The sequence below is a fragment of the Talaromyces amestolkiae genome (genome assembly GCF_001896365.1).
Source record: "Talaromyces amestolkiae strain CIB chromosome Unknown scaffold17.1, whole genome shotgun sequence".
Lineage (NCBI taxonomy): Eukaryota > Fungi > Ascomycota > Eurotiomycetes > Eurotiales > Trichocomaceae > Talaromyces > Talaromyces amestolkiae.
This window is the reverse complement of record NW_024468053.1, coordinates 654,005-680,984: the sequence shown is the minus strand read 5'-3', so window position 1 is coordinate 680,984 and position 26,980 is coordinate 654,005. Positions and strand designations below refer to the sequence as shown.

The following is a 26,980-nucleotide window of genomic DNA, read 5'->3' as shown; positions in this document are numbered from 1 at the left end:
TATCGACGTTGGTTGGGATTTGGACTGCATTGATGTGTCGAGGAAATTGCAGCCCGCATACCGACTCGACGAAGTCTATCTAGAAATATAGATTAGCATTCGTGCTAAGAATCGAGTTCAGAGGGCGGAAGATGCTTGCTTGCCATGATTGCCAATGAAGTCCTCTTTGAGGTTCGCCGTTATCCGACACCAAGGATCCAAAAGGGTCTTCAAAATTGCTCTCTTGAGGACGCCATGACCTTGAGGTACAGTATTTTTGGAGGCATACAACCTCACTGTCAAGCCAGAGAGGGTGACTCGAAACGAGTCACCATTCACTCAAGAATGGTGCTCCTCGACCAAGTCGTCACTAATATCTCGTATTTTGCGCAGCCATGCCTCGGTCGCGTCGCGCCCAGTGGCCCTGACAAGGCTTGAGATGTCCATTTTCACTCCGCGTAAAGACCAAACTTCATGGTCGTCAATTAGAGATGACACATCTTTCAAAAAGGTGACCTGCGCACCAAAAGACGCAACTCCATACTTGTACATAACATCGTTTCGACTGTCTTCTTCGTCGGACTTGAATTGCAAGCCAGAACTACCAGCTATATTTCCTCGACAGTCCACAACAAGTATCGACTGTCTGAACCTGCTGTCAATGAAAACGTCTCCATCAAGATCTTTGCAGCGCTGCACTTGTATCAACACGCGATCTTTTGTCGACAAGACCTGTTTCCGTTGGAAACCTTGGTCGTCGGGAAAGAAGATCTCCAGAATCTCGAGCCAGAGACGAGCTACATCTGCAGCGGTGGTTGGGCGTTTGGGTAGATCGCGAATGGCGGTTGCGATGTTGCCAGTGGAAAGCGCAAAATTGGTATCATCGTTTGCCATGTTCGCCTTGGAAGGTTCTGAGCTGTTCTTGATGATGGCCTTAATGATGTTTGAATGTTGCTTTAAGCTATCGATGGATTCGATGGATAGATGACAAAGATATGATTCCATGGGCGTGTCTTGGCCTACCGTTAATCGTAGTGCGCATCATGTCATAAAGGTCCGCTGGGAACATCCGTCAACTCCCCGAGAATCTTGTCGAGTTCTTTGTTGATGGATGGCCGTTTTGGCGGAGAATGTGTTCTCGAACATCCGTGGGTCAGCTGGCTGTTTTAGGCAGGCGTTCCATGGGTTTCACATGATCTGGGGTAACGTGACAGCCATTACTCAATTGGGAAGTCATAACATAGACTAGGCTTTAGGGCTTCATTTATGCTAGCCCTACAAAGAAAATTTAGCCCTGAAAATAAATACTATTCCGTCGACAGGGATATTCTATATGGCGACACAGTGAACCACGCCTTCGTCCCTTTGAACGCCTCGTCCCAGCCCCAAGTCTACATGAAATGATCCGACGGCAGCGCATGATTAACAATCAAATAGGTATAAAAAAACTCATTCACACCCCCCTCAAAATCATCTTGATTACTGCCAGCTACATAGCTATGCACCGTCCAGCCCTTGTTGGCACCCTTGAGCAGATCCCATAGGATATCTTCGATTTTGACATCTGTCCCGATAGGGCCGTCGGAATGTCCTAGTGGTTCCGCCCCTCCGATTTGCGTGAGCCAGATCATGACTTCGTACGGATGGGAGGCTGTAGTGGAGTTGGAAGCGGATATGAATGCACCGTAGGATATGTCTGCTACGACGTCGTGGCCTGTGAGACTTTTCACCTTCAGTACTTTCTCCTTGCAAGCAAGGACATTAAGTGGCAGTATACATACTTCCAGCTCCAGCTAGGTTTACAGCTAGATTCAATGCTCTTGATAGACCTCAACTCAGTCGCATCCCAATTTGGCACCACATTGCTGTAGCTTTTGACCTCGCCGTTGTTGCTTGTCCAGTTCTACGAGGTGACCCATGAGGTCGTCTCGCCTTTGTCGTATTCTAGATAGGTGCACTGAGAACCTGAGGTGGCTTTGTCTTCTCCCCAGAGGTTATTATAGAGAAGGTATTCTGCTGCGTCGGACAGGCCATTTTCTCTACAGAATGTGGTGATGGCTGAGCGTGGAGCGAGATGTGTCTGGGTTGGGCTTGATAGGTTTGAGTGGCATATGCTGTCGTTGCGATTGCTGCGATAATACCTTAGCAGAGAGGAATAACTCGGGCTATGCATTTGAATATACTGGTCTTATGGTGCGATTTGAGCTGCTATCTAGGTATCTGAATCGACCACTAGTTCATACCAGGATCTCACGTGGTTCATATAAACTTCCAAAGTTGAATACGCTGTCTTATGCTTCGATACATTGCCACACGCCAGAACTAACCATACACCTCTAGATCGTTCTAGATCGAAGCGACAATGGAAAAGCAACCTACATGAAACACCGATCCTAGACAGAGGGCATCGACGGCGAATCGGATAATCATCAGTGCTGTTTGACCGGTAAGCACGATCGATATTGTAACAATATAACAAAGGCCAGCCACGCTAAATTTAAAATAACGTTGACTATATTCATACTGCAGATCCCAATTGATGATATTTGTCTGCAATGAATTATAGGATAACCTATAATCCCTTCGTCTGAGGATCCTTCGCCCTTCCCGTGGAGGTGGGAATAATAGATGTGAGATTGATAGAATTGTAGTCTAGACGAATATGGTATATACACTACCTATGCCTTGTCCTTTGCTCTCGGTTCTTTTATGCTTTATGACTTCTATTCTATTGACGCTCTCATACTCGACGGCATTACTCTTGACGTGACGACGGCCTCCACTCCCAGTCAACCTCCTCCCTTGTTTTAAACTCTCGCAGCAACCCTATGATCTTATTGGTTTCGCCATAGTTACGGAGCGACAGCGCGAGATGCAAGGCCGACGTTCCATTACTGTCCTTGATATGCATATCTGCACCGTTCTGCAACAGCAATTTGACAGCCTCCACATTCTTTTTGTCGATTGCAATGTGTAATGCAGTGCAGCCTGGCCAGATTGTGGAGGAGTCTGCCGAACTGACGGTGGCATTGTCTTTGTCGGATTCATTGTCGTTGGTTGATTTAGGGTTGAAATCAGCGTGGATTCTGTCGTCGGAATCTGAGTCGCTTTCTTCAAAATATGAGCTGGTGGTATATTCACTATCTGGAGTAACGAATACTTGAGCGTCATAATCATTATCACCGGCCGGCTTGATGTCTGTATCTTCTGATAATGAAAGTCAGCATGAGTACAGATGGTATTAGATAAAATAGCGTCAACACATACCGGTTGATTCATCATCATCACCACCATTGTCCTCGCTGTTCTGAGACGAAGCATGGTCATCCTTGCATTTCTCGTCTACATCTTCCACAGTTTGCTCTTCAACTTTAGAGACCTCTACATCTTCATCATCGTCATCTTCTGCAATCTCGGCAGCGATCTCCCTTTCCGTTGCAGTCCGCTCATTAATGTTGACGTTCCCATGTTTGAGAAGCATCTCTATAGCCTCAATGTTGTTGAAATGCGCTGCGTAATGAAGCGGTGTCCAACCCAGATCAATCTGCAGCATGGGCTGGCTTGTCTTAACAGTCGCATCTGCGCCATGATCAAGAAGAATCCGAAAGATCTCCATGGAGCTGTCATTCCACTGCGCTATGATAAGTGCCTGAGTCAATGGTACGATMCCAGCCGATGGAAGGTCTACCGAGGCTCCGCCCCGGATTAAGCATTCCACGATATCGACATCATCTCCTGTGATCGCCATGTACAAAGGCGTACCAGAAAATTTCTTTACTTCTCTTTCGCTACCATTTTCGTTCACCTCGATGACCCACGGCGTATTCCATCCTGTGGCGTTGACATCTGCTCCAGCTTTGAGGAGTATCTCCGTCGCTTCTAGGGAGGTATTAGCGGCGCGTTGCAAGGGAGTCGCTCCCTGCGCATCGGGTTCGTTTGGATCTGCACCTTGCTCTAGGAGACGACGGAGTATATTAGGGAACTTGAATTCTGCGACCAGATTCAAACTGGTCATTACCTCGGGAAGATGCCCATCGTCTGCGTGCCGATATATCGAATACCATCGTTGATATTTCAACGTGCGTGTATCACACAAAGTGGTGATACGCGATTGCCACGCTTCTTGAGACTCGAGTTCACACTTCTGGCAGTGCTCTATCCAATTTCTGGCAGCATAATCCAGGAATGGGTGACTCTCGCGATAGAAATCAGACACATATCGGTTCTTCCCGATATCAATAGTTTTGACAGATCCGCCATCACTCTCATCGTCTACTTCAACATCAACGCTTTCATCAGGAAGCGGATCGTTCGCAAAGCACTCAAAGGAAAGAAGAGAAATACAAACACTGGCGATAAGTGTCTCGGAATCATTGGAGCGGAAGGTGTGCTTCCAATCACCATTAACCTCATTTTCTTTCTCCATCAAGTACTCTTTGGCAGTTTGATGAATGAGAAACACATGGCCATCGTCTATGGTCACGAACAACCCACAAACATTCTGGATTCTCCTCCCAAAGGCATCCGGGCTTTCCAGTCCAATGTCTTCGTAAGAGTTGTAACTAAGATCTCCAGCCAGCGCCGTGGCGACACTCACTTCTTCTAAGCTCAGAGGCGTTTTAGCAGCTAGGATGATGTGCAGCAATTCGCGTGCAAGCTGTTTGTCCCGAGACTTGTTCAGAATCGAGTCGTACGCATCCATGACGCTTCGTGGTATATCCGAGACAAGCTTTTCAATCTCTCTCCGGTTCCCTCGCCGGTGACTGGTACGTATCTCCTCCATGATCAAACTCAGCCACAGGTACGTCCTGTTTTCAACTTCTAGCAGCTTGTCTTGAAGGAACTTTGTCGTTTCTTGGTCAAATCCCTTCTCATTTGCTAGTTTCTGCACGTTTGCTATTGTGACTCGATCTATTTCGCTGCTGATACCTGCAGATTCCTCATCCCCGGATAAGTGGATGGTGGGCACCTCTTGAACTAGTTGATGAAATTGAAATTGGATGTCATCGTAAGGCCGACTCGTCAAGAAAAATTTCAATTTAGGTTGTTCGTCTGGCGCGAAGCCTTTTGATTCTCGATAGAAGTTGGTTATTTTCTCGATCAAGAATAATCGCTCGTGCTCATCGCATTCATCGAGCGCATCCATAACGCACACAATCTGTGTCACAGCTGTATCATTAGCCGCATCCACGAGAATGTCGAACATGACATCTAGAAGATAAGGCAGCTCCTTCCCGTTGAGCTCATATGGAAACAATGCGTGTCGTACAAGAGACGGAATAGCGGAAAACAGCTGATGAAGCATCGCCGCCATAGCGCTAGTCGGACTTCTTTGGTAGGTAGATATATCCTTGAAGAAGAAATAACACACGGCATAACCTGGTTGGGTGGCTCCCAGACGTTCATCAACCAAAGTTTTTGCTACCACTGACTTGCCCGAACCGGGTTTAGCTGACAGCCAAAGGAGGTCAGGAACTTGACTCTGCTCCCATTCCAAGAACTTTTTGTTCTCCAGGACCCAATTGCATGTTTCAGAAACTCGTTTTGGTATGCGGTTCTTCTGGTTTTCATAAGGATTGCCCTTCCGGAAAAGTTGCACAACTTCTCGCTCCTCGTCTGTCTGGCGCCAAGTTGACTGTAACATTGTCTGGCGGTCAATACTGGTTGCAGTCTTTGCAAGCTCTTTCTGCATTTGCTCAAATCCCCGTTGAATATGAAGATCGCTTGACTGCAGTCCTGCTTCGATCTTTTCCAGGCTCAGATCCCGCGCAAGAACAGTGCATTTGCTTTCAAGCGTATCTATCTGACTCTTCAAACCAGCCCAATCATCGGCTTTGAAAACGTCTCTTCCGTATCGCGTAGCCCAGTTCTTTGAATACTGTCTTCCAACTCGAATTTGAAAGTCGAGAATTGTTCGATACAGCTCGATTGTACTCTCCTCAAAATCATGGATTAGCGCAATACTATCCACATGGTGGGCATCTTGGGATTGAGCCGAGCTTGGCCGAATGAGTCTTTCCATGACTCTCAGACGACGAACAACAAAGGGAATGGTCTCCATGCAATCTTGAACATCTTTACCCTGCTTTGTAGGATTTTCCAGAAGCTAGAGCCGAACATTAGAAAATATTTTCCGAAGCGAAAAGAAGGATCTTACAGGAAGAAAAACACAAACTCCAGCCCATGCCAATGCAGCATGAGGCTCGGAGCTGACAGCAGAAGATATGAACTCTTTCGTTGCTATGACGACTTTGACTGCCTTGTCAAACTGGTCACGAAGGACGATAGAGTGATTGCCAGCTTTGATCTGCCATTTTGCAAGGTCGATTTCGTCTATCTTCTGGCTCACTATCTGTCTTAACTGTTCCTCCCGCCTGGAAGACTTTGGCGGGGCTGAAATGGACTCGGATTAACTTGTGGTGGGCACAAAATACAGCTTGATATGAACTCACCTAGTTGCTGCACCGAAGGGCCCGTGTTCTGTTTATCATGTTCGAGTATGATCTCTTCATACTTCTGAATCAAGTCCTCGTTCTCAACGCGGAGAGCCTCGTACGCTTCGTCCCACAAGTCTCGCTTGACATATGGAGGGTTGACGGGAAGAGTTGTATTACTAGTAGTTTGAGTTGCGGGTTGTGACGCCGACTGCTGGGTGGTCAATGTTGTCGATGATGTTTTTTTTGTCGTTGTTGTTGGGGGCGCATTGCTCGCGGTTGGCCTATTCTGCCCCTCATCTTTCTTACGCACTCCTTTGAAGAAATCTCTCAAGCCCATCGCGCCATTGATATCTACTCACATCGTGGGAGTGAGACCCAAATCTGATTTTAAAACTGAGTAAAATCAGCGTATTGAAGATATATATACGAGATGTCTTTGCGAAGGTTGATGGCGGGTAATGTTGACTGGTCCACGTGTGACGTGGCTATGTCATTAGCTGCAGCTATAGTATACTGTGACTACGAACTACCATAGAATCTTCAATTTGCATGCGAGCGGCTCAATCGCCTACATACTAAGTATTTGAGGCTGAGATCTCCGCACCGACAATTTAAAAATAAGTGCTTCGCCACGGGTGATCGCGACGTGATCGCCCACGGTTTTAGGATCTACCCCTGAAGGCTCCTGGGAGCTCTCAAGGAGACGCACCAAGCGCCTAATGCCTTAGTAAAATTCGGAGACTGTTGATAGATGATTCACTTTTCGACTACATCATGATAGCGGCTTATTGTAATAGGCATGGGACAAGGCACCCCCTGCTAATGTCCTGGAATCGCGGCATCAAAAGCGACCGAGAAGAATGGGGTCTATGGATTAGAATGAAGCCAATGCGCGCTTGCACAATGAGTCTTTATTGTCCAGTCTCGAATCCTCTCCATCATCCACCCGGATCTGTATCTTTGCGCTCGATTTTCGTCCGGCGAACGCTTGCCACCAAGTCGGATGTGGTCTGACAATGCGCAGGTGGTGCCATCATAGACGAACTGAAAGCAGGCCTTGTCTAGTTCACAGGCTACCTTGCAGCTTTCGAAGGACTTATGAGGGGCTGTGGACTTGGGGACGATCCTCATGCTCTCATGTATATTATCCCAGTTATCGCGGTTGCTGATTATCTGCGGCGCAATGTATTGAAACAAGTCTTTGAACAAGAATGGTTGCTGTTTTTGTGATAAGCGAAATAATCTTGGAGGCTGCTTGTTTACGGAGATACGAATGATAATCAAGATCGAAGGGTGAACCTACCAAGCTAGACGTCCTATGCTTCCACTCCTCGATCCACTGCCAGAGATCTTGCATGCCCTCCCCGCTAAGGTGATGCAAAGAGATGACGGGCTCACACCAAAGATCTTCACCGAAGGAAACAGCAGTTGGTACCTCGCCATTGAACATTGGCCAGTAACCTTTGAGACTGACACCTTTCGATTTCAATACCCACGCGAGGGCCTCATCGCCACAGCACAATGCAGTTGTATTGAAACCGAATTGACTATACAGTAGCTGTTCCTTTTCATCTGTCTCGGGGGTATTTAGTGCTTTCATGGCACCATATGATAAGACGTATGCGCTCCCGCCATGAGCAAACTGCAGCTTTGGCAGCCAGACTGGACTGCCGATGTAAATCTTATTCGCATGATTGAGATGGTTCAGAAGAACAAGGAGATTTTCCCATTCAACGAATGTGTCCGTATCTATAAATACGAACCATCTCGTCAAGGAATCATGCCCACCGCGAGATTCCTGATGCATTTTCCAGATCTTGCGCTTCATTGCTAGGTTCATGCTGTGAAAGTTTGCATGTTAGCATCTGCCTCTAGACATATTGATAGGGGCTATTCCTCAAACGCCACAGAATTCTTGACCACTTACTATTTACCCAATGCCCATCCGCCTTGGAGTTCGCGAGTATCTCCCCCTTGTTTCTGATATTCCAGCTGTTTGTCGTACAGAGCGAATTCGGGGTAGTTCGTACGCTCTTGTTCTGATAAGTCGGCATAGACATCATGCACACGGTAAGAACCTATCTCTTCCTCCATGTCCGACATGATGAGGACGTTCCCTTGTGGGATCTTGGAAAGAACTGTGGACAGTTGAGAACGAAGTCTACTCTGGGGTTCTGAGCCCCCTGTCCTGATCACAACTTTTATACTCTGGGCGACCATGGCACTAGGAGCTGTACATGATGGGTCGAATGGCGACGAGTTTGGGCAGCCTATCCAATTCCAAGTGCTGTAGCGCCGTGCGGAAAGCCCCGGAAGCTGAAGGAAACGCAGCAATAGAAGGAAAAGGATGACACAAAATACGAGGTACTTGAAAGCATGTCTGGTGTATAGTACCATGTTTGCAATTCCATAAAGTCGTCACATGGGTCCTTTTGTGCACATTCAAAGATCACCGTATTTACCTCGCTTGGTGTCGATTCTTTGTTGGTAGTAAGTACCGCAGTTGCCTAATAATTAGTCAGGTCACTAGTTAACTAACTAGTTGGTTCATCAAGTGTTTTTGACTAACGCAATCAAGCGACCACCACACCCCTGTAAATCGACGAACACTTAGATCCGGAGGCAATAAAGAAGATACCATAAGCTGGAGGTAAAAGGGTGACACTGGAACAAATAGGGTACGATGAATACCGATTCCGTTGGCTACTACTCCGTAGTTGGTATTGTTTATATGAGCGTGGGGAATCGTTCGAGTAATAGCGTGTTATATAGCATGGGGGCTGAAAGTAATCCAACAATAGCGTTGGGTCTCCATGCCAGAGATCTATAATTATCTGGAATAGTACATATAAGTTGATAGCCTTGAGTATAGCACTTCTATGGTAGCAAGTACTGTAAAGTTTAGCCCTGGCTGTAATGTCTATTTATCTAAGGATACTGAATACCCAAGCCTGAAAGCCTCGTAAAAAGTTCAAATGGGCGAAAGGTCCGGTGGTGGTATCACATTCAACCGGGACCCGTGTATTAAGACATCCCTAATTGTCTCCGCGCTCTTCACACGTATATCCAGCAGACTTTCAGGACTATGAAATGCACTGTGGGGAGTTACCACCAAACGCCCCTTCAGCCATTCTGCTCTATCACGATACGCCTGTAATAAGGGATGAATAGCGCCCTCAACCGGCAACGGCTCAGCTGGCACTACGTCCAACCCAGCGCCACTGAGAATATTTTCCTTTAAGCAACGTTCCACAGCATCCAAATCCACCACTTCTCCGCGCGCAGTATTCACTAGAATCGCACCTTTGGGCAGCAGACTGAGTAGCTCATACCGGACCATGTTCCTAGTCTCTGGAGTCGCTGGGCAATGCACGCTTACAACTGAGCTGCGTCTGAACAGGGTTTCAAGATCTCTGGTCCGCTCCAATCCGAGTGATTTGTCTATACCGTTTCGTACATATGGATCATAGAATAGAACATTCCATCCAAATGCACGTGCACGTAAAGCGACTGCAGTTCCTATCAGGCCCAGTCCGATGATGCCAAATGTTGTACGCTGGATTCGAGCAACTAGTGGTGTATCGATATATGTCCACACGGCCGCCGGTTTGGCGCGTTGGCTCTCGTGATGGAGGATAATTCCTCTGCGGAGAGAAAGGGCAAGGGCAAGTGCGTGGTCGGCAATCTCTGAAGTTCCGTAATCTACACCCATTCAGATCATTGACGTTACCAGGGTTGTATAAGGGTATTACCTGGGATATTACATAGTATCACGCCTCGTCTCGCTAGAGCTTCACGATCAACTAGATCGTAACCTACTCCCATTCGTACAATTCTGTATCCTATGTGAGTACATGCACGGATTTAGTCATATCGACATACACTTTCAGTCTCGGAAACAGCTCCAAATCAGTCGCTGTGAAAGGCAGCTTCAGCACCGTGATTCCATCTACTTTGTCACGAAGAGATTTTTCGATAGTAGACCAGGGCTTGCGGATCGATGTCCCTGTTGGTGCTAAATCCGTTTGGATATAGTCCACCTTGAAGGGCCGGCTTGGGTCTTTCAATTGGAAGATTTGCTGTTCTATGGTATCGTCCTAGGTGCCCGACACACATGTGAGTAATTATGATCACACTCTCTTCGTGACATGGCCCGGCTTACATTATATAGACCATCTGCTTGGATGATTGTGTATGTAGGAACCTCAGAGCTCGAATGAACTGGAGATGCCATATTGTTTGATGTTTTTTTCTTTTTTTCGGCTCACTGAATTTTATCACCGTGTCTTGGTAACAGAGTGAACCGGTGCAAGGTTTACTATCGCAGGCTCACTCTGAATCATACGGAGTTTTCTCCGCTTTCTCCAGCGCGGGGTGTGAGAAGAACATTCGGACTAGTCGCCGGTAAGACCACACGCCACTATCAACGAGAATTGCACAAGTGGTTGAAGGAGGGCCTCGAGTTTCCAAGACACCGTGTAAGGCTGTTGGCAATTAGGGTACCCTAGGGTATTTGGTTTTCCAGATGCAGTATGTTTGCTGACTTGATTGTGGTATGACTGGATAATTCTAAGCGAATTCCTGCCGAGTCGTTTCACAGTACACCTTTTTAGCTGTGTGGGAATTTTACGGGGTAATCGATCAGATCATTGGAAACTACATGTAGATCAAGGATACGAATCGATGCCCAAAACCGACGCTTGTACGTAGTCACGCAAAGTCTAACCTTAGTAACATACCTTAGGTAAACCCATCTATTCGGCGATAAATGGAGCCGCCATCAGCGAGATTTGGAGAGATTAGGGCTCACCGTGTTCCAATCAGGAAGTACCATATCATCAAGTAAAATCCCATGAATCATAGTATAAATTTGCTACATATCTAGGCATGTATGTAGTGAAAAAATTCTTCTCAAAGGCGTCGTTAAGTGGAGCTGATGTCAAGTTGCTTGCCTTCATACATATCGAGAAGGTTCGAAACTTCCTGAAGCAAACATTTAGAGGTACCTGGGTAGCTTGATTTCTTTCCTTTTCATGTACGTGCTGTATGATATGAGTTCTCAAAGGTACAAAAAGCGTGTACAGCTCCTCAATTTTCTTCTTTCGGCATTCAGTTCAAACCGCAACTAGTTCAACATGCCGCCTTAGAACCTTGCCCTGTCTTCCGGTTTGCTGGTCCTTGTAACCGGATCCAATGGCTACATTGGCTCACACGTCGTCAAAAGTTTCTTTGACCTCGGATATCGTGCAAGGGAAATTGTCCGCTAGTCCAAGCCCTGGTTGGACGAATTCTTTACCGGTAAGTATGGTGCGGACAAGTATGAGAGCGCGTTTGTTCCTCAAATTGACCTTGTCGATGCTTTCAAGGAAAGCATCAAAGGCGTTGATGGTTCGTTCATGTGGTGACAAACATGGCTGGTGATATTGTTCTAATCTGAATCATGCTCAAAGGCGTCAGATATGTCCTTCAGCCCGACCCGAACGTCGTCATTCCAAAGGTGGATGCTGAAATGACGAGCATTCTGAGCACGGCGGTTCAAGAAGAGTCCGTCAACCAATTCGTATTGACATCGTCAGCTGCTGCTGCGTTTATCGCACAGGCTGGCGTGGACTTTGAAGTAATCAAAGGTTATTGATTCGGTCCTCCGTTTATAGTCCCCCCAAACATACTGACATCTAAAGATACGTGGAATGACGTCGTAGTTAAAGCTGCATGGGGTAAAGACGCACCTCAAGAACGAAAGATGCCCTCGTTTACTGCGCATCTAAAATCGAGATAGAACGCGCGGCATGGAAGTTTGTCGAGGAGAAGAAGCCAAAATTTGTCTACAATGCCGTCCTTCTAACGTCAATGTATTTGTCCCTCTCTGCACCGTAACAGATAGAATATTCCCCTGCTAAAATAGGTTGCGATATCAAAAATTGGGACGAATTTTGCACCCACAAATCCATGGCTCTTCCATGGGCTTGACAAGGCTTTTGACAAAAGGCAACCCATTTGCCATGGGCTTGCTTCTCGCACGTAAGTTGACCCAATCTTCAATTCATGCTTCATTCTGGAAAATGCACACATGGCTAACGATTCATCGGTTTTTGTAGAATGATTCGTTGATCTTGAAGATTCCGCCAAATTGCATATTGTAGGCCCCTTCGACCCAGAAGTGAAATCCGAGCGTATCTTTGCATTCGTTGATATGTATACTTGGACCAATCTTCTGGCGATTGTACACGATACGCCCAGTGGATTGTGAGCAGCTTGTTAATCCTCCGGAGAAGGAAGGCTAAGATATCAACAAGATCCCCCCCAGAGAATGGGCAGAGGAACTGCTGTAGAACATCTATGGAAAGGCTTGGACATAGGTTGAAGATAGCATTGCAACTGGAGTTGAAGGATACAATATCTAGAACCTTTAAGGTTAGCTTCCGAATCCCGGATTATTTGGACATTGACCTACATTCGTACCGGCTGTAAGAGAAATCTTTCTGACATATGCCGGATCAGAAAATTTCTACCTCGCCTCATATGGATCCAGCTATGGTCAGGAGACTTCCATGAAAGTCCTGAAGCTCATATATAAAGCTTCTATTTTCCACATTCATCAGGATAGAATGGCAACAGCGATACCAATTCTTAAGCAGTCCGTTGTAGCCCAGATTTTCCAGTCCACCTCGCAAGTTAACTATCTTCCCGAGTCCCTCTAGATGTACTTTAGTCAACAAAGGACTCCTTGACCTAATTAAAAACCTAAGTTAATTGAGTTTGTTGGATATGGAACGGACCAAAAACCGAACTTACACTGTCAAAGTTCATTAGTATCAGCACCGCAAGCATTATCTCATCAGCGACCGCGGCACCACCTCTCTCGTAGAGATGCTTGTTGATTGCGTCCAGTGCTGCGAGCTTGTAAGGTAAACAAGCATGGATGGAGCATTTCCTACCAACAGTCTTTTCGACCTCTTTCGTATATATTGTCGCACCACAATAGTGGATGGCGTAGAATGATGCCGGGTGCTTTGTACCGGCGAATAGCCAGTCTAACCCTACGTTGTCGAATTTAACTGTACTTAGCACAAATCAAAGCTGAAGCCAAAGGGCCAGGTGTAGCCATGGTGCATACATACAGTGCTTCATCACGAGAAGGTCTCGCTGATTTATTAAATTGTGCAGATAGATTTGAAATGTAGTGCCTATTCCAACATCAATTATGATATGATGTCAGACTATTCTCGGAAGGCCATATTATCTTGCCGCTCTGTTGGGCTGTCTGGTGATACTCTATTCCGAGGGTTGCTCGGTGTCGGGCAGTAAGGATATCCCGCCTCTGGACGGTCTTTTCACGGATCTTCGATTGTATATGCATTATGCCGAAGCTCTACAGCTTATTGATAGGTAAGATGAAGTCGATGTAAAGAGAAAAGAGGACGAGTAAGCATTAAGCAGTATAAGATAAGCTGAAACGTTAACTCCGAGCAGCCACGAGGCACCAAGGCACCGATTTGCAGGCGCTGCTATGATTGGCCAATGGTCGGCCAGGCCAGCAACGGCGCCAAGTCCCGGGTCGGGAGTCGGACAAAGCGCTGGGTGGCCTCTTCCTTCTCATCGACAGAGTTGTTGACTCTTCTCACGCTCTCTCCTAGACCTCACCTCTACCACCTCTGTCTCTCCTGCACACTGCTCCCTCTTCCTTCCTGGGCTCTCTTCTTAACCTCTTAGCCCATTCTCTCTTCTCAATTCTGCTTCTATACTGGCTGCAGTGATGTATTAATCCACGCAGACGACACTTCCCCCGATTTCATTGTTCTCCGCATCCCACGATCTCACCTTTCACCACAACCATCGATTGAGACGTTTTGGCACTGCAATATTCTTTATCAGACTAGTTCAGTGAATGCACTGTAGTTTGAACGTTGTAAGTATTTCAATATCATTGATTATCATCCAATATCCACTGGCTAACAAAGCATCTCATCTCGTGATTTCTCCAGACTATATACGCCTACCCCACGCTCTAAATTCAATTCATCCAGCATCGTTATATATTTTTTTTATATAATTTGTGAACCCCGCTATTGTTAAATCTCCTTCACAATGGCTTCTGAAGGTCCGGGCTTGATTGTCAACGGCGGACAAACGTCCAAATCCCCTGCCGCCTTGCTCTCTGAGCAACACGAGAAACACACTGTCACGGTGGAGGACGCTGTGGACGAAGAAGATATTCAGCACCCTCCTCCATCCTCTACAGCCAAGCCATCTGCCGAGTCGTCCGAGGCCGCTGCTCCCCCAGTCTCGAAGCCCACAAAAGCGCCAGCACTGGATGTTCAATCCGAAGAGCTGTTTCCAGCTTTAGGTAGTGGTCCCAAGTCCAAGGCTGCGGCGAACGTTCCTTCAGCTTGGGGCGCCAAACGGCCCGCCGCTGCTGCTCCCCAAAACGGAGCATCTGGTATCAGCCAGCCATCTGGTATGTTCAAGCTCGGTGCTTGGCCATTTTTACATCAAGCTAATTCCTGAACGTGATCAGCTACCCCGGATTTCTCGAATGCGCCAAGAATCATGACCCTGCCAGGAAAGCACGTGGAACAACTGCGTCTTGCTCCATCCCAGATGCTTCCGCGGAATCAGCTCAAGAAGCCAGTCAGAGACATCTTGCGAGACATTTCGAAACGATCAAAGGCCACGGTCGATTTGCGAGCAGGACCCAACGGTTCAGTCATCTTTGAAGGAAAAGGCTCTGTCGACGCTGTTCGTCAAGCCCTCAAGGAAGTTGCTCAGCAAGTGGGATCGAAGGTATGAAGACTTGGTAGAAGGGAAATATCGTTGGCTAATTTTCATTCAAGCAATCCGTTCGTGTGCCGATACCTGCATCCGCAAGAGCTCATATCATTGGTCGTGGAGGAGCCGTAGTACAAGATATTCAGCAGCGAACTGGCGCTCGTGTCCAGGTACCCAAGGCCGAGGAATCCGCCCCCGGTGACGAAGATGATGACAGCGTCACTATTGATGTGTTCATCGAAGGTGATGCTGTAGCAGCCGAGATGGCCCGCCGCGAAATCGAGTCGATCGTGAAAGAACGTGCTTCAAACATCAACCTTCGATTGAAATCGATTCCGCCAGAATTCTTCCCGTTCATTGCTGGCGCCCACAACGCTCATGTCGGCGACATTGAGGAACGCACCAAAGCACAGATCCGAGTCCCACGTTATGACACATGGTCCAACCAGCCACCACCACAAGAGGCTGCACCAGGTCAGATCCGCTTTGTCGCAGACCCAGAGCGTCAAATCCATATTTCTGGAGAGCGCAACGCTGCTCAGGAAGCGCGCGCTGAGATTGAACGCCGTGCAGCTGAATTGCAACGCCAACTCACCCTGCGTCAATTGGCCATCAATCGCGGCCAGCATCAGTTCATTCTTGGAGATAGCAACACTGCCCTCCACGACTTCCTCGCGGAAACGGGCTGCGCGATTATCTTGCCTCCTGCCTCTGATGACAGTGAATTCTTGACGATCACCGGACCTGTTGACCAGATTGAAGCTGGTATCAATCGCGCAATGGAATTGGCGACAAGCATGCAGATGGCCAGTATCGATCTGTCCCGCCAACACTCCGCCGCTCATGCCAGAGCACTTACCGCTTATTTGCAGCAACGTCAAATCATCAAAGAACTCGAACGCGCGTATGATGCACGCATTGTTTTGCCGCAAGCCGTCGATGGACCTGTCACCTGGGAAGTGTACTCTCGGGACGGAAAGAACACTATTCGCGCTCGTTCCGACATTATGAACCTTGTCCAGGCTCACCCACCTGCCAAGATTCGCTCCGTACCCGTCGATCCCTATTTCCACTCCTATTTGACCTCATACGGCACTCCGCAGTTAAGGGAGCAATATGGTGTTCATCTAATTGTTCCCGAAAATACCGACAGTGATGAGGTGATCCTCGTTTACGAGGGACAACAGTCACCTGAGGCACAGTTCGAGGTCCCCAGACAACGTCCTTCGAATGAGGATATCGCAGCATTCGAGCAAGCTCTGCAATCTGCTCAGGAATACTTGATCAACACATTGGGCGATCAATCAAACATCGTCCAGAAGTCGGTCTCTATACCTGCGAAGTATGTATACGTCTTCTACTATGTTGTATCATACTAATTCTGTATTATAGATATGCCGACAAAGTGCGCAAATACATTGCTCGGGAGGAACAACTTGACGGGGACCACATTCCAGTCCGAGCGGTTGTTCAGAAGTCAAACACTGCAGGCGAAAGCGAAGTTGATCTACGTGGTCGCCCCACTGATGTCGACGACCTCTCTTCAAAGGTCCTTGCATTCATTGAACAACAAAAGAAAGATGATCTTGAGCGTGATTACACTGTCAGCTTCGACTTTCCCCAGAAATATGCCAACTTCCTTATCGGCAAGCGTGGCGAGAATATCAACAAGCTACGCGATGAATTCGACGTTGACATCAAAGTCGACAATGGCAAGGTTGAAGTCAAAGGCCCCAAGGCCAAGGCGGACGCGGCCAAGCTCAGAATTGTTGCTCTCGGCAGGAAATTGGAAGATGAAACAACTCACATTTTAAAGATCCCTGCCAAGTACCATCGTGATTTGATTGGCCAAAAGGGTAGCCAGGTCAACAGACTGCAGGACAGATACAACGTGCGCGTGCAATTCCCTCGCGCTGCAGCTTCTCCTGCAACCGACGACCAGTCTGTCGCTGATACTGCGAGTGAAGTTGGCGGTGGTCGATTCGGACGCAACAACCAGGCTCCTGACGAAGTGCATGTCAAGGGTCCCAGCAAAGGTGCTGATTCTGCTAGAGACGAAATTTTGAGCTTGCTCCAGTGGGTGGTTGACCACTCCAACTCTGCTGTTGTCTCTGTTGCCCAAAGTCAGATTCCTGCTTTGATCGGACAGCGAGGTCGCGAAATGGACAAGCTACGCGCCGAAACTGGTGCTCAGATTGATGTTCCAAGCGCTCAAGATGCACCAGATGCATCTGGCCGTGTTGAGATCAAAATCAAGGGTACCAAGAAGCAAGTAGAAGAAGCCAAGAAGATCCTTGAGCAAAGGGCCAAGGAATTCGACTCCATCGTTACCAAGTCCATTGAGGTTGATAAGAAGCACCACAAGGCTCTTATTGGAGGCGGCGGTGCCAACATTCGCCGCATCATTGTTGAGGCTGGTGGACCTGACGACAGCAGCGCTTCTCGTATTGTCAAGTTCCCTCGTGCTGAGAGCGACGAGAAGGTCATCAAACTTGAGGGTAACGGTGCAGTTGTGGAGAAAATTGCAGCGGCTATCGACGCTTTTGTCAAAGAGCGAGAGGACCAAGTCACAACCACATTGGATGTACCTCAAGCGCAACACCGTTTGCTCATTGGACGTGGTGGCGATATTAGACGTAATCTGGAGAGCAAGTTCAACATTTCAATAGATATTCCAAGACAAGGATCAGGACGGACCGACGTGAAGATCAAGGGATCAAGCACTGCTGTTGAGGAGGCAAAGGCTCACATTGAAGAGCTTCTCAAGGGACAGCAGGGCGAGACCGTCCAAGTTCCTCAGCATCTGCACCATGCTATTTCGGACAATGGCTCTTTCTTCCGCCGTCTGCGAAATGACTACCAGGTCACGGTTGACCACGCCGGCCAGCAGCCACCTGCTAAGCCAACTGCAGTCGAGACCCGCGAGGGCGCCACCAATGGAACATCTCTTCCTTTGATCACGGACGAGCAGGATGCCGCTGTTGACACGCATTCATGGAAGATTGTTGAGAATACACCAGCTGGAGAAGAAACCTCTGCTACCATTCCTTGGGTCCTGTCAGGTTCGACAGATAACGTGGCCAAGGCGAAGGCGGCTTTGGACAAGGCTTTGGCATCTGCCACCCAGCAAGGCGCCACTGGATATTTGATCCTTCCCGACCCCAAGACATATCGATTCGTCGTTGGCCAAGGCGGGAGTCAGATCAACACTATCCGCAAGAAGACTGGATGCCGTATCCAAGTGCCCAAGGGTCAAGCCAAGGGCGAAGCCATTGAAATCAAGGGCACAAAGGAGGGCCTCGAGCAAGCCAAGGATTTGATCTTGGAAGCTGTTCGCAATGGTCAAAGTTCCCGATCATAATAATTAAACATGGGAGGAATGCATGAGGCAATTTGGGATGATTTTGAGAGGGAAAAGTTTTAAATACCTATCCGCATGGAATGAATCATGTGCGAAAATTGATTAATTATTTACATATTTCTTGTAAAATTGTTGCCCTCTTCAGATAGTGAATCAATACATAATTTAACTACCTAGGTTCAGTCTCGGCTAAGCCGTCACAGCAACCGGACAAATCCTCGCGAATTCTCATAGAAAGTGTCCAGACTTACATGTAAGGTCAATTGAAGTCCTTTGCAAACCTCGATTCATGTAATTGCCTACAGCCCAGAATATCGCGATTATCGGCATATAATCCTCCGCCTTTGACACCAAAGTCCAGACACGGAGACAGACTTCCCGCGGAAAGTAGCTTGGTTTGGCCCGAGTCGGCTTTATGCTAGCTGGAGCTCAGCTGTACATATACCAAGCATTATCTATCATAGCAGTGATTTCAGTTCTCGGGCGAAGAATGAAACTTACAATACTCTTACTATAATAATATTCGAATAGAGGAGATAGAGGTGGACAGACAATGGCGGCAGCCCAAGCATCTACGATACAGGGACAAGGGGCTCCGAAGACACGACCCATAACCAAGGTGCGCATTGATTTATTCTACCTAAAAAATATTAGACTAATTGAAGTGTCAGGCATATGTATCACCGGGCGTATCCCTGGTAGCCGGTGGCATCGCCGGAGGCGTCGAAGCCATGTGCACAGTCAGTATATGACCTGACAAGGGGGGAACAGTGATCTAATGAACGAGAAATAGTATCCATTCGAATTTGCCAAAACCAGAATGCAACTGCGTGACTCTCCTTCTGTGGCATTATCAACCGGAACGACAGGAGCAGCAAAAATATCGAGAAACCCTCTCGTCCTGATTCGCGACATTGTCAGAACAGAAGGCCTCTCAGCACTATACACGGGCTGCACAACCTTGGTCGTGGGCACAGCTTTCAAAGCATCCGTACGCTTCCTGACGTTTGATTCCATCAAGAACGCGCTTGCGGATGAGAAGGGGCATCTCTCGAAGTCCTCGGGGATATTGGCCGGTATGATGGCGGGTTGTGTTGAGAGTGTTGTTGCCGTTACGCCTACGGAGAGGATAAAGACTGCTTTGTACTTCCCTCTCCCTATCCTTCCAGTGCTCTTCATGGCAAATAGAGGCTAATAAGTGAAAAAGGATTGACGACGCAAAAGGTCTTAAACGCTTCCGCAGCACAACGCACGGCATCACCCTACTCATCCGCGAGCAGGGCTTGCGAAGTATCTACCAGGGTCTCATCCCAACCACAATGAAACAATCCGCCACATCAGCTGTACGCATGGGATCGTACAACATTCTCAAGGAAAGTGCAAAGCATTACCACATCCCTCTGAACGGAGTAACTACGTTCGGAATTGGTTCCGTTGCGGGGATTATTACGGTGTATGCGACGCAGCCGTTTGATACGATTAAGACGAGGGTGCAAGGGACGCAAAGAGCGACGATTAAGGAGGCTGTAGGGGATGTGCTGAAAGAGGCTGGCGTGAAAGGGTTTTGGAAGGGGAGTACGATGAGATTGGGGAGGTTGTTTTTGAGTGGTGGAATTGTGTTTTCGGTTTATGAGCAGGTTGCTGCTGTTTTGTCGACAGGTGTAGTATGATAGATGAGTGATTGTGTACTAGTACGCTGAATAGAAGGTGGCAGGCCATAGTGATAGTTCAAGTGCGTCCATTCGAGCAGATATCAATCAGTAGTCTAGAACGTGGATGGTAATAGTCCTCGAGCTGAGAACATGGGTGAATGACTGCATGCTAGAAATAAAGAGAACTTCCTGCCTGCAACATCTCGCATATCTCCACAAGAAGATTGCCATTCTCTCCTCGTATACCCCTGGCACATGAATTACATGCCGGGTCATACCAAAAGCAATCTACAAGAAGCAGATAAGATAAGGAATCGAGCAACGCGACAGAGTCAATTAAATAAAAAAGATGTCAGAAAAAGAAGTCACATCTCTCCATTATGATTTTGTTATTAGAGAAAAAAAAATCTACTGCTTCTGAGAGTTCAATTGCAAGTATTGGTAAGCCCCGTAGGCGGCGGCGGCACCGATCAAGAGGAAAGCGTATAGACCGACGCCGACACCGCCGGAGCTAGAGCTAGCGGAACCGCCAGAGGAGGAGGCGCTGGTAGTCTTGGGGGCCGGGTCGCCAGGCTGTTATCGAATGATTGATTAGATATGTGTAGTCGATAAAAAAAAGTAAAGGAAAGAAAATACCTGGCGCTTGAGATCACCAATCTTCAATCCCTCGAGGATCTCGCGAGCCTCGTCGCTGTGGCCGACGTCTTCGAATGCCTCAGTGGCATCCTGACCGCCGACGTCGAGGAGGACTTCCTCACCACCTCTGCACAATAAATGTCAGTATTCGTTTTCATGCAAGGCGATCGCGGGGTTGTGCGTACGGGTGCTCGTCGACGAAGGAAGAGACATCGTAAACCTTGTCGTGAATGACCATGTGCAGGCTCTTTTTGGTGGTGTGGGCCGAGACTTCGGCATAGGTGAATGATTTTTCGGCCATGGCGATGGTGTATAAATGAAGGAAGGATACTAGATGAGACGATTGAGACTTTAGTTTTGTTCAACGTGCGATAGAGACAATTGAGAGGGAATGTAGTTGATGCGCTGTATTGCAGTCTGAGGGTGGATGACTATCAACAATTATCCACCACGGGGTTCGGGATAGATAACGGTTGTTGACAGAAAACGAAAAACAGCATCAGAGGACAGCACCGCGGACAAAGACAGACAACGAACCAACAGAGAAATGGCGGGCACTTACAAGTCGTGAAGAACTGGCTCAAAAGCAAAGGGTATCTGTTGGGTGGGAGAGTGTTGTATTAGAGAGGTGTTCAGTCGAAAAGATAGCCTAGGCTAAGTGCCGGCGGCGGGAAAGAAAATCGGGGATGAGAAAGCGGTGACTGTGGTTGGCCAGGCACCGTATTATTTACCGCCGAGTTGTAAATACCGTACATACTATGTAGTAGATAGATAACGTATGATACACAACTAGTCAATCGACACTACACAATACACAATACTTTTCAATATTCAACATGAAATATAATAATCTCGAATTATCATAGCAATACCATTCATTCATGAAACGACATCTGCCAGCAGTAACAGACCTCGCGGAATCCAAGMCCCGACTCGACTGGCTCGACAATAATCGCCCAATCACCATCAGCGCTTTATCAGCAGGTGCGGAAGGCGGAAACTGAAAGTGCGAGCGGTTTCCGAGCCTTTCTTTCCTTTCAGTATGTACTACTACTGTCTGTACATACTACATAGGACTGGCCCTGAGACTCTCGGGTTCTCTTGCCATATCTAGCGGGGAGTTGGATGTGGTTGTCGGATGCTCCGAAGAGGGACGTACAGACTCACCCCACACGACTGTCTGCGAGAACATGTGATAGAAGCAGAAGGAAACAACCTTAATTAATTACCATACCACCCCAACATCATCCGGCAATATATAATAAACTGGTATCATTCACTCATTTCGAAAAACGTTACAGACATATGCCATCTTATCTCATAACCAAATGCCATGCCTTTTGTACAATTGCCTGCTATAGACGCTCAATTCAACCCAAAAACCAAAACCAAAACCAAAACCAGAAGGTATGCGCTGTTTGTGTGACGTGGTGGGCGAGGTCCGCCGTGATATACATGCCAACGATTCATTTCGCCGGAACACGTTCGTAGAATAATATATATGCCTGCTCGTTCTGCAGACGGTCCGAAAACCTGAGATCGCGTGGGTTAAAGTCTGACACGCGCTCGTCGTCGAATCGGCGCCAGCATTGTCGTTGTGCGTCCTTGACAAGCGAAATATAGTGTCCTCCGCTAAGCGTCGAGCCCAGGTGTCGCAATACGCCGTATGCATCGTACGTAAATGGCGCCGTTGTAGGTGAGAGTGACGTTGACGAAGGAGTCTGGCCGCCTGCGTTTCCATTGACATAATCGCCGGTTTCAGGATTGGTAGCGGGATAAGGAATCACGAAATTATCCATACGCAAGCCGTGCAGCGGGAAATCAACAGGCGTATGTATCTTCCGGGCGGATTGGGTTTTTGACGCCGAAAATCGCTTCAGATGGATGACCAAGATTTGAGGAGCTCGAGTAATAATGATTTGCTTAGTGGCCACCCGCTCGCATTTGCAATACGGGCATTTCCAGACTTCGTCGCCGCTCAGCATTTCCTCTTGACAATAACTTCGTAGACATTGATAGATATCTCCAGTACCCGTGTGTGGAATTTCAACGCTGATACTGTAGAATGCCTCGTAGGTCGTCGATGTTCGCTTGCAAGTTGTGCACTTGAGACGACTCGCGTGTTGCCCTGCAAACAGGGAAGAAATAAATGACTCTTCCCGATGGCAGTACCGATCCCATTCAATCTTTGAAACTTTGGGTACAGGCATCCGCTCACGCTGCATTTCCTCTTCAAAAGTCAGTGGCCGCAGTTGTGTCCTTTGCCAGTTGATGTTCAAGTCTTCATGTAGACAATCCACCAGAAAGTCAAAAAACTCTTTGGCATCTTGTTGACGGTCAATGGCCCACTCCCGGTTCATTCGACCACAAAAGTTTCGGAACGAAGTCGGTATAATTACCTCAACATCATTCTTCCACAACGAACGAATCAAGTTGGCATACAGACCAGGCATAACACCCTGTGATCCCTTCCAATTCTTCTGAACGTAGTATCTGAAACGATCGTCAATGAAAAATTTGCTCATAACCGCCGTCGAGCTTAGACACTGAAGCGTCGAGTTCATATAGCAAGTGACTCCAAAATTGGTCAGTCCTGTGCGCGGTAATTTCAGTCTCGTCATGAACGAATTGGACGTATACAGGGCAGTCTTTGTTGCAGAGTTTTGACGTGCAAGAGTAGGCTGTATTTGTCGCCCGTCCGCAACGCCTCCATAGCTTGGTCGAGGTATCGTAGGAGGCGGTCGCGAGGGTGCTACTGGAATTGGTGAAGCATAATTCGGCGCTGAGGACACAAGAGCCCTAGGCTCTGGCACGACCATCGATTGTTGAATAGCCTGTGGTTCCGGAAATCGTCTGAGGAAGTCTTCATAAGTATGGACAAACGGAGTTGGAGGCTCTTCTGTAAATGCATCGCCATCGACCTCTTCTTCTGGTATGCCTGCCTCGTCTCCCTGATAAGCACCTGGTTTGATTTCCTCGTTTTTGGCGCGCTCCATCCATGCAGTCAATTCTTCATGGTTGAGTGGCGTGAATTCTCGGAGACGTCTCTTGCGGATTTCCAGACTCGAATTCGCGCTTGCCGACGGCACTCTTCCAAAAGCACGTCCGGGCCTTTGTGAGACGCGCTTGGTCTGTAATGATCCCATTATTGCTGCAGTGGAAGATGTTGCGAGTGATTGTGACCCAACCAAATCCTCCCAAGCATCCAATCCCCCCACCAACAATGCCGGTGGTCTACCGTCTTTGAGAGGTTTGTAGGCGTTGAATTCATACAAGGTGTCGTAAAGAGCCCTAAGATGGGGCGCCGAAGTGCCAACCGGAGATCCAGCCAGATAGCTAACAGAATCGGTGTTTTGATCATAATATACCACCAAGTCAAATTCGTTTCTTCGTTCAAACAGAGACTGTTCATGTTCTGGGGACACAATCAATCGCTCCTCCAGCTCCTCCGCCGATACGTTCTCTTTCAACACTACCGGCTCGATACATAGAATGGATCGAGCATAGATGTGTCCACTATCGTATGAATCACGAGGTCGCACATCTATTACAAGCACATTGTATTTCCGCATATATTCAAGCAATTGCTGCGCGCGTATTGTTGTATTATGGGGGATGCCAGCAGACGTGGGTTTGTTTTCTTGCGCAAGGTGAAATCCATTCGGTGTGCGGGATCTGTACGGATTATCATCATCCCCAAATCTGCTAGGACTGCTCACCCTTGATCCAGCAAGTTGAGAGTACCTTGTATTGGTTGCCTGGATGCTATCGGTTGACTTCCGGGGTGGATTCGGCTGTGGTGGCTGCGACGGAGCTGACCATATAGGGCTGTAAGCTGGGTCGGGCGCTCGCGGAAGCGATACATTCGCTGTGTCTAAGGGCTTTCTAGCGGGAACACCAGGGCCGTATTGAGATGTTCCCATGGCACGCGGACCTAGTGGTCGTGGAGAACCAGGACCGGGCGGCATGCTCATCGTGGTAGGTATCGAATTCGGCGATGGACGAGGCGGATAATCAGTTACAACTCCGGCTGAAGGCCTGCTTGTGGCGGAGGKGGTCTGATCTGCGACTGCGGATCCGTTCGTGGGTACCGGGCCCTGACTTGCTCGAAGTCTGGCAAAACGTTGCGCAAGTATGTCTTCCGGACTCGACATGGTGCCGTTCAATTTCAGAGCACTGTCCGGCTGCAACGTACTACCCCTCTGAAAGTCTGTCGGACTGGGCATCCTGATCGCTCCGTTTGAAGGCTTATATGCAACATATGTACTTGAAGAAGTCGTATTGTTAGTACCGACCGCTTCGTTTCCTGGCAAGCTGCGTGCCAGGTTATCTTCTATGATTTGCTGCTTTATAGTGTCCATCGCTGACTGCTGTTGGCTGATAGACTAGAGGAAACACTGTATTAGCATTGATCATGGCTGAAGGGACCAAAAACTGATCTAAAGAACTCACCATCATGAGTTTTTGAAATTGGGCATACAACTTGGGATGTTGTGCGTGGAGCGTACGGTAGTCTGCATGGCGTGGGATCAAATTCACAACTATTTCGGAAGCTCGGAGATATTGCACATATGCCTGTCCGACTTGATCGCCATCAAGCAAAATCTGGCATTGCTGGATACTCACAGCAGCGGTGCTCAAGAGCAGAGAAATCTAACTTCATCAGCCGCATATTCCAGCTCCACTTGTTAGAAAGAACCATACCGGACTTGCTTCGTCAAGCTCCAAATGTGCAGCCTGGTCTTGAAGATCCTTTATATATGGAAGCGGTGCTCGGCCACCTCGAGAATTATACGACACGGGTCTGCCATTCTGAGATGAGGTCGCCCAACTTGAGCGCGCGCCGGAGGGCTGCATGCCGGGGATCACGCCGCCTCGATCCGGAATTGTTGCGGGGGAGCCAAAAGCGCTTGGCAGCACAGTTGGTCCGGATGACATTATCTAAATGGTATGAATCGTGTATCGCACATGGTCTTGAGCCAGCTCAGGCGTGGTAAAAACGAGTGAAGATGCTTTGCGAGCGACGTCGTTCATCCCAGTACGCCCCTCACTTGCTCTCAGGGACACGTGGTGGTAGAAATCGTTCGATCGCAAAACGAGGGTAGAGTACTTCGATCGTACGAATAAAGGATTGTGCGTGTCTCGTGTGTAGTAGACAGGGAGAAATTCACCTGCCTGGCAGGTAGCACTTTTCTTTCTCTGTTGAATATGGCTAATAATGTTAGCCAACGAACCATGTTTCGGACTTGTCATGATGGACCGACTTTAGGCAGAGCGAGAGGTACAGCCCGCTCACCGCCTTGGCCTATGACGCCACCAAGGTCACATGCTAGCTAAGGTAGTGCCTGAATATTTAGACAAAATGGAATGTTTACTTTCGATATGTTTGCTTCCGATATATTCTACGCAAATGTTTCCTCTCGGGGAGAGCATGGCAGACATATATCAGCACAAGCTGAAGAGCTAGTACCAGAGTCAAAAGATAAAAACTCTCATTAGCTTCAAAAAGATGGTCTTGATTTTGGAGTTGTGGACGACGACGGCGCAGTTCTCTACGAAGCACCTTATGGCCAACTCCTGAACGCCTTCGTGCAAGAGCATGACATGACCAAATTGGCTCGATACCTGCAGAATAACAATCATGCCACTTGCGGTCATTTCGAGGTATATTATTACTGGGATCAATTCTACGTTACTCTACAGCATGGGAGTACGCAAGCACTTGACCTGCTCATCAAACAATGCAATGCGCATTTCACCAACACTAGGATGTTACCGCTTAAAAACGAAGGTTCCGACTGCTGTACGAGGCATACTTATACGCTCGTATCGAGACCGTGCTGTTTCTGTTGGATACACAACCCCTCACTAGCAAGCCTCCACGCCAAAAACGATCCTTCCAAGTGTCAGGACCACGAAACTCCAATTCTCTCAGCTGCGGATTCTTTCAGCTACATGCCATCCTGTTTCGTCTCTAATGACTTTGAGAATTAGCGCCCAACCAGCTCGCGCCGAAGAGCTTATGAATAAGCTTCTTGATAGGGGAGTTTCGGCTCGAGATGTGTTAATATCTTCTTTTGACCGAATACACACCACAGATACGGTTCTCAGTCGGACGATTCCGAGAGCCATTTATGGTTTAGTGA

General features: G+C 47.9%; 6 protein-coding genes across 6 annotated transcripts; 1 reads left to right on the top strand and 5 right to left on the bottom strand.

The window, feature by feature from the left end:
* Window positions 1–318: 318 nt before the first annotated feature.
* Window positions 319–1,610, bottom strand: BHQ10_008022 (uncharacterized protein; the record flags this gene model as incomplete). Its single annotated transcript, XM_040880783.1, has 2 exons — window positions 319–998; window positions 1,463–1,610. 2 exons carry the CDS (start codon window positions 1,608–1,610, stop codon window positions 319–321), a joined length of 828 nt encoding a protein of 275 aa, XP_040736525.1.
* Window positions 1,611–2,734: 1,124 nt separating this feature from the next.
* On the bottom strand, window positions 2,735–8,519 carry BHQ10_008021 (uncharacterized protein; the record flags this gene model as incomplete). Its single annotated transcript, XM_040880782.1, has 6 exons — window positions 2,735–3,186; window positions 3,247–6,085; window positions 6,137–6,372; window positions 6,432–6,627; window positions 7,720–8,257; window positions 8,344–8,519. 6 exons carry the CDS (start codon window positions 8,517–8,519, stop codon window positions 2,735–2,737), a joined length of 4,437 nt encoding a protein of 1,478 aa, XP_040736524.1.
* An 868-nt stretch (window positions 8,520–9,387) lies between these two features.
* BHQ10_008020 (uncharacterized protein) lies at window positions 9,388–10,128 on the bottom strand (the record flags this gene model as incomplete). Its single annotated transcript, XM_040880781.1, has 1 exon — window positions 9,388–10,128. The coding sequence occupies one exon, from the start codon at window positions 10,126–10,128 to the stop codon at window positions 9,388–9,390; it is 741 nt and encodes a 246-aa protein (XP_040736523.1).
* Window positions 10,129–14,504: 4,376 nt separating this feature from the next.
* Window positions 14,505–20,216, top strand: BHQ10_008019 (uncharacterized protein; the record flags this gene model as incomplete). The annotated part of the gene is made up of 7 exons (XM_040880779.1): window positions 14,505–14,874; window positions 14,935–15,200; window positions 15,251–16,527; window positions 16,578–18,516; window positions 19,218–19,286; window positions 19,340–19,689; window positions 19,754–20,216. 7 exons carry the CDS (start codon window positions 14,505–14,507, stop codon window positions 20,214–20,216), a joined length of 4,734 nt encoding a protein of 1,577 aa, XP_040736522.1.
* A 390-nt stretch (window positions 20,217–20,606) lies between these two features.
* On the bottom strand, window positions 20,607–21,135 carry BHQ10_008018 (uncharacterized protein; the record flags this gene model as incomplete). The annotated part of the gene is made up of 3 exons (XM_040880778.1): window positions 20,607–20,771; window positions 20,835–20,961; window positions 21,020–21,135. 3 exons carry the CDS (start codon window positions 21,133–21,135, stop codon window positions 20,607–20,609), a joined length of 408 nt encoding a protein of 135 aa, XP_040736521.1.
* Window positions 21,136–22,300: 1,165 nt separating this feature from the next.
* Window positions 22,301–25,772, bottom strand: BHQ10_008017 (uncharacterized protein; the record flags this gene model as incomplete). The annotated part of the gene is made up of 4 exons (XM_040880777.1): window positions 22,301–24,509; window positions 24,579–25,219; window positions 25,287–25,487; window positions 25,539–25,772. 4 exons carry the CDS (start codon window positions 25,770–25,772, stop codon window positions 22,301–22,303), a joined length of 3,285 nt encoding a protein of 1,094 aa, XP_040736520.1.
* Window positions 25,773–26,980: the final 1,208 nt, after the last annotated feature.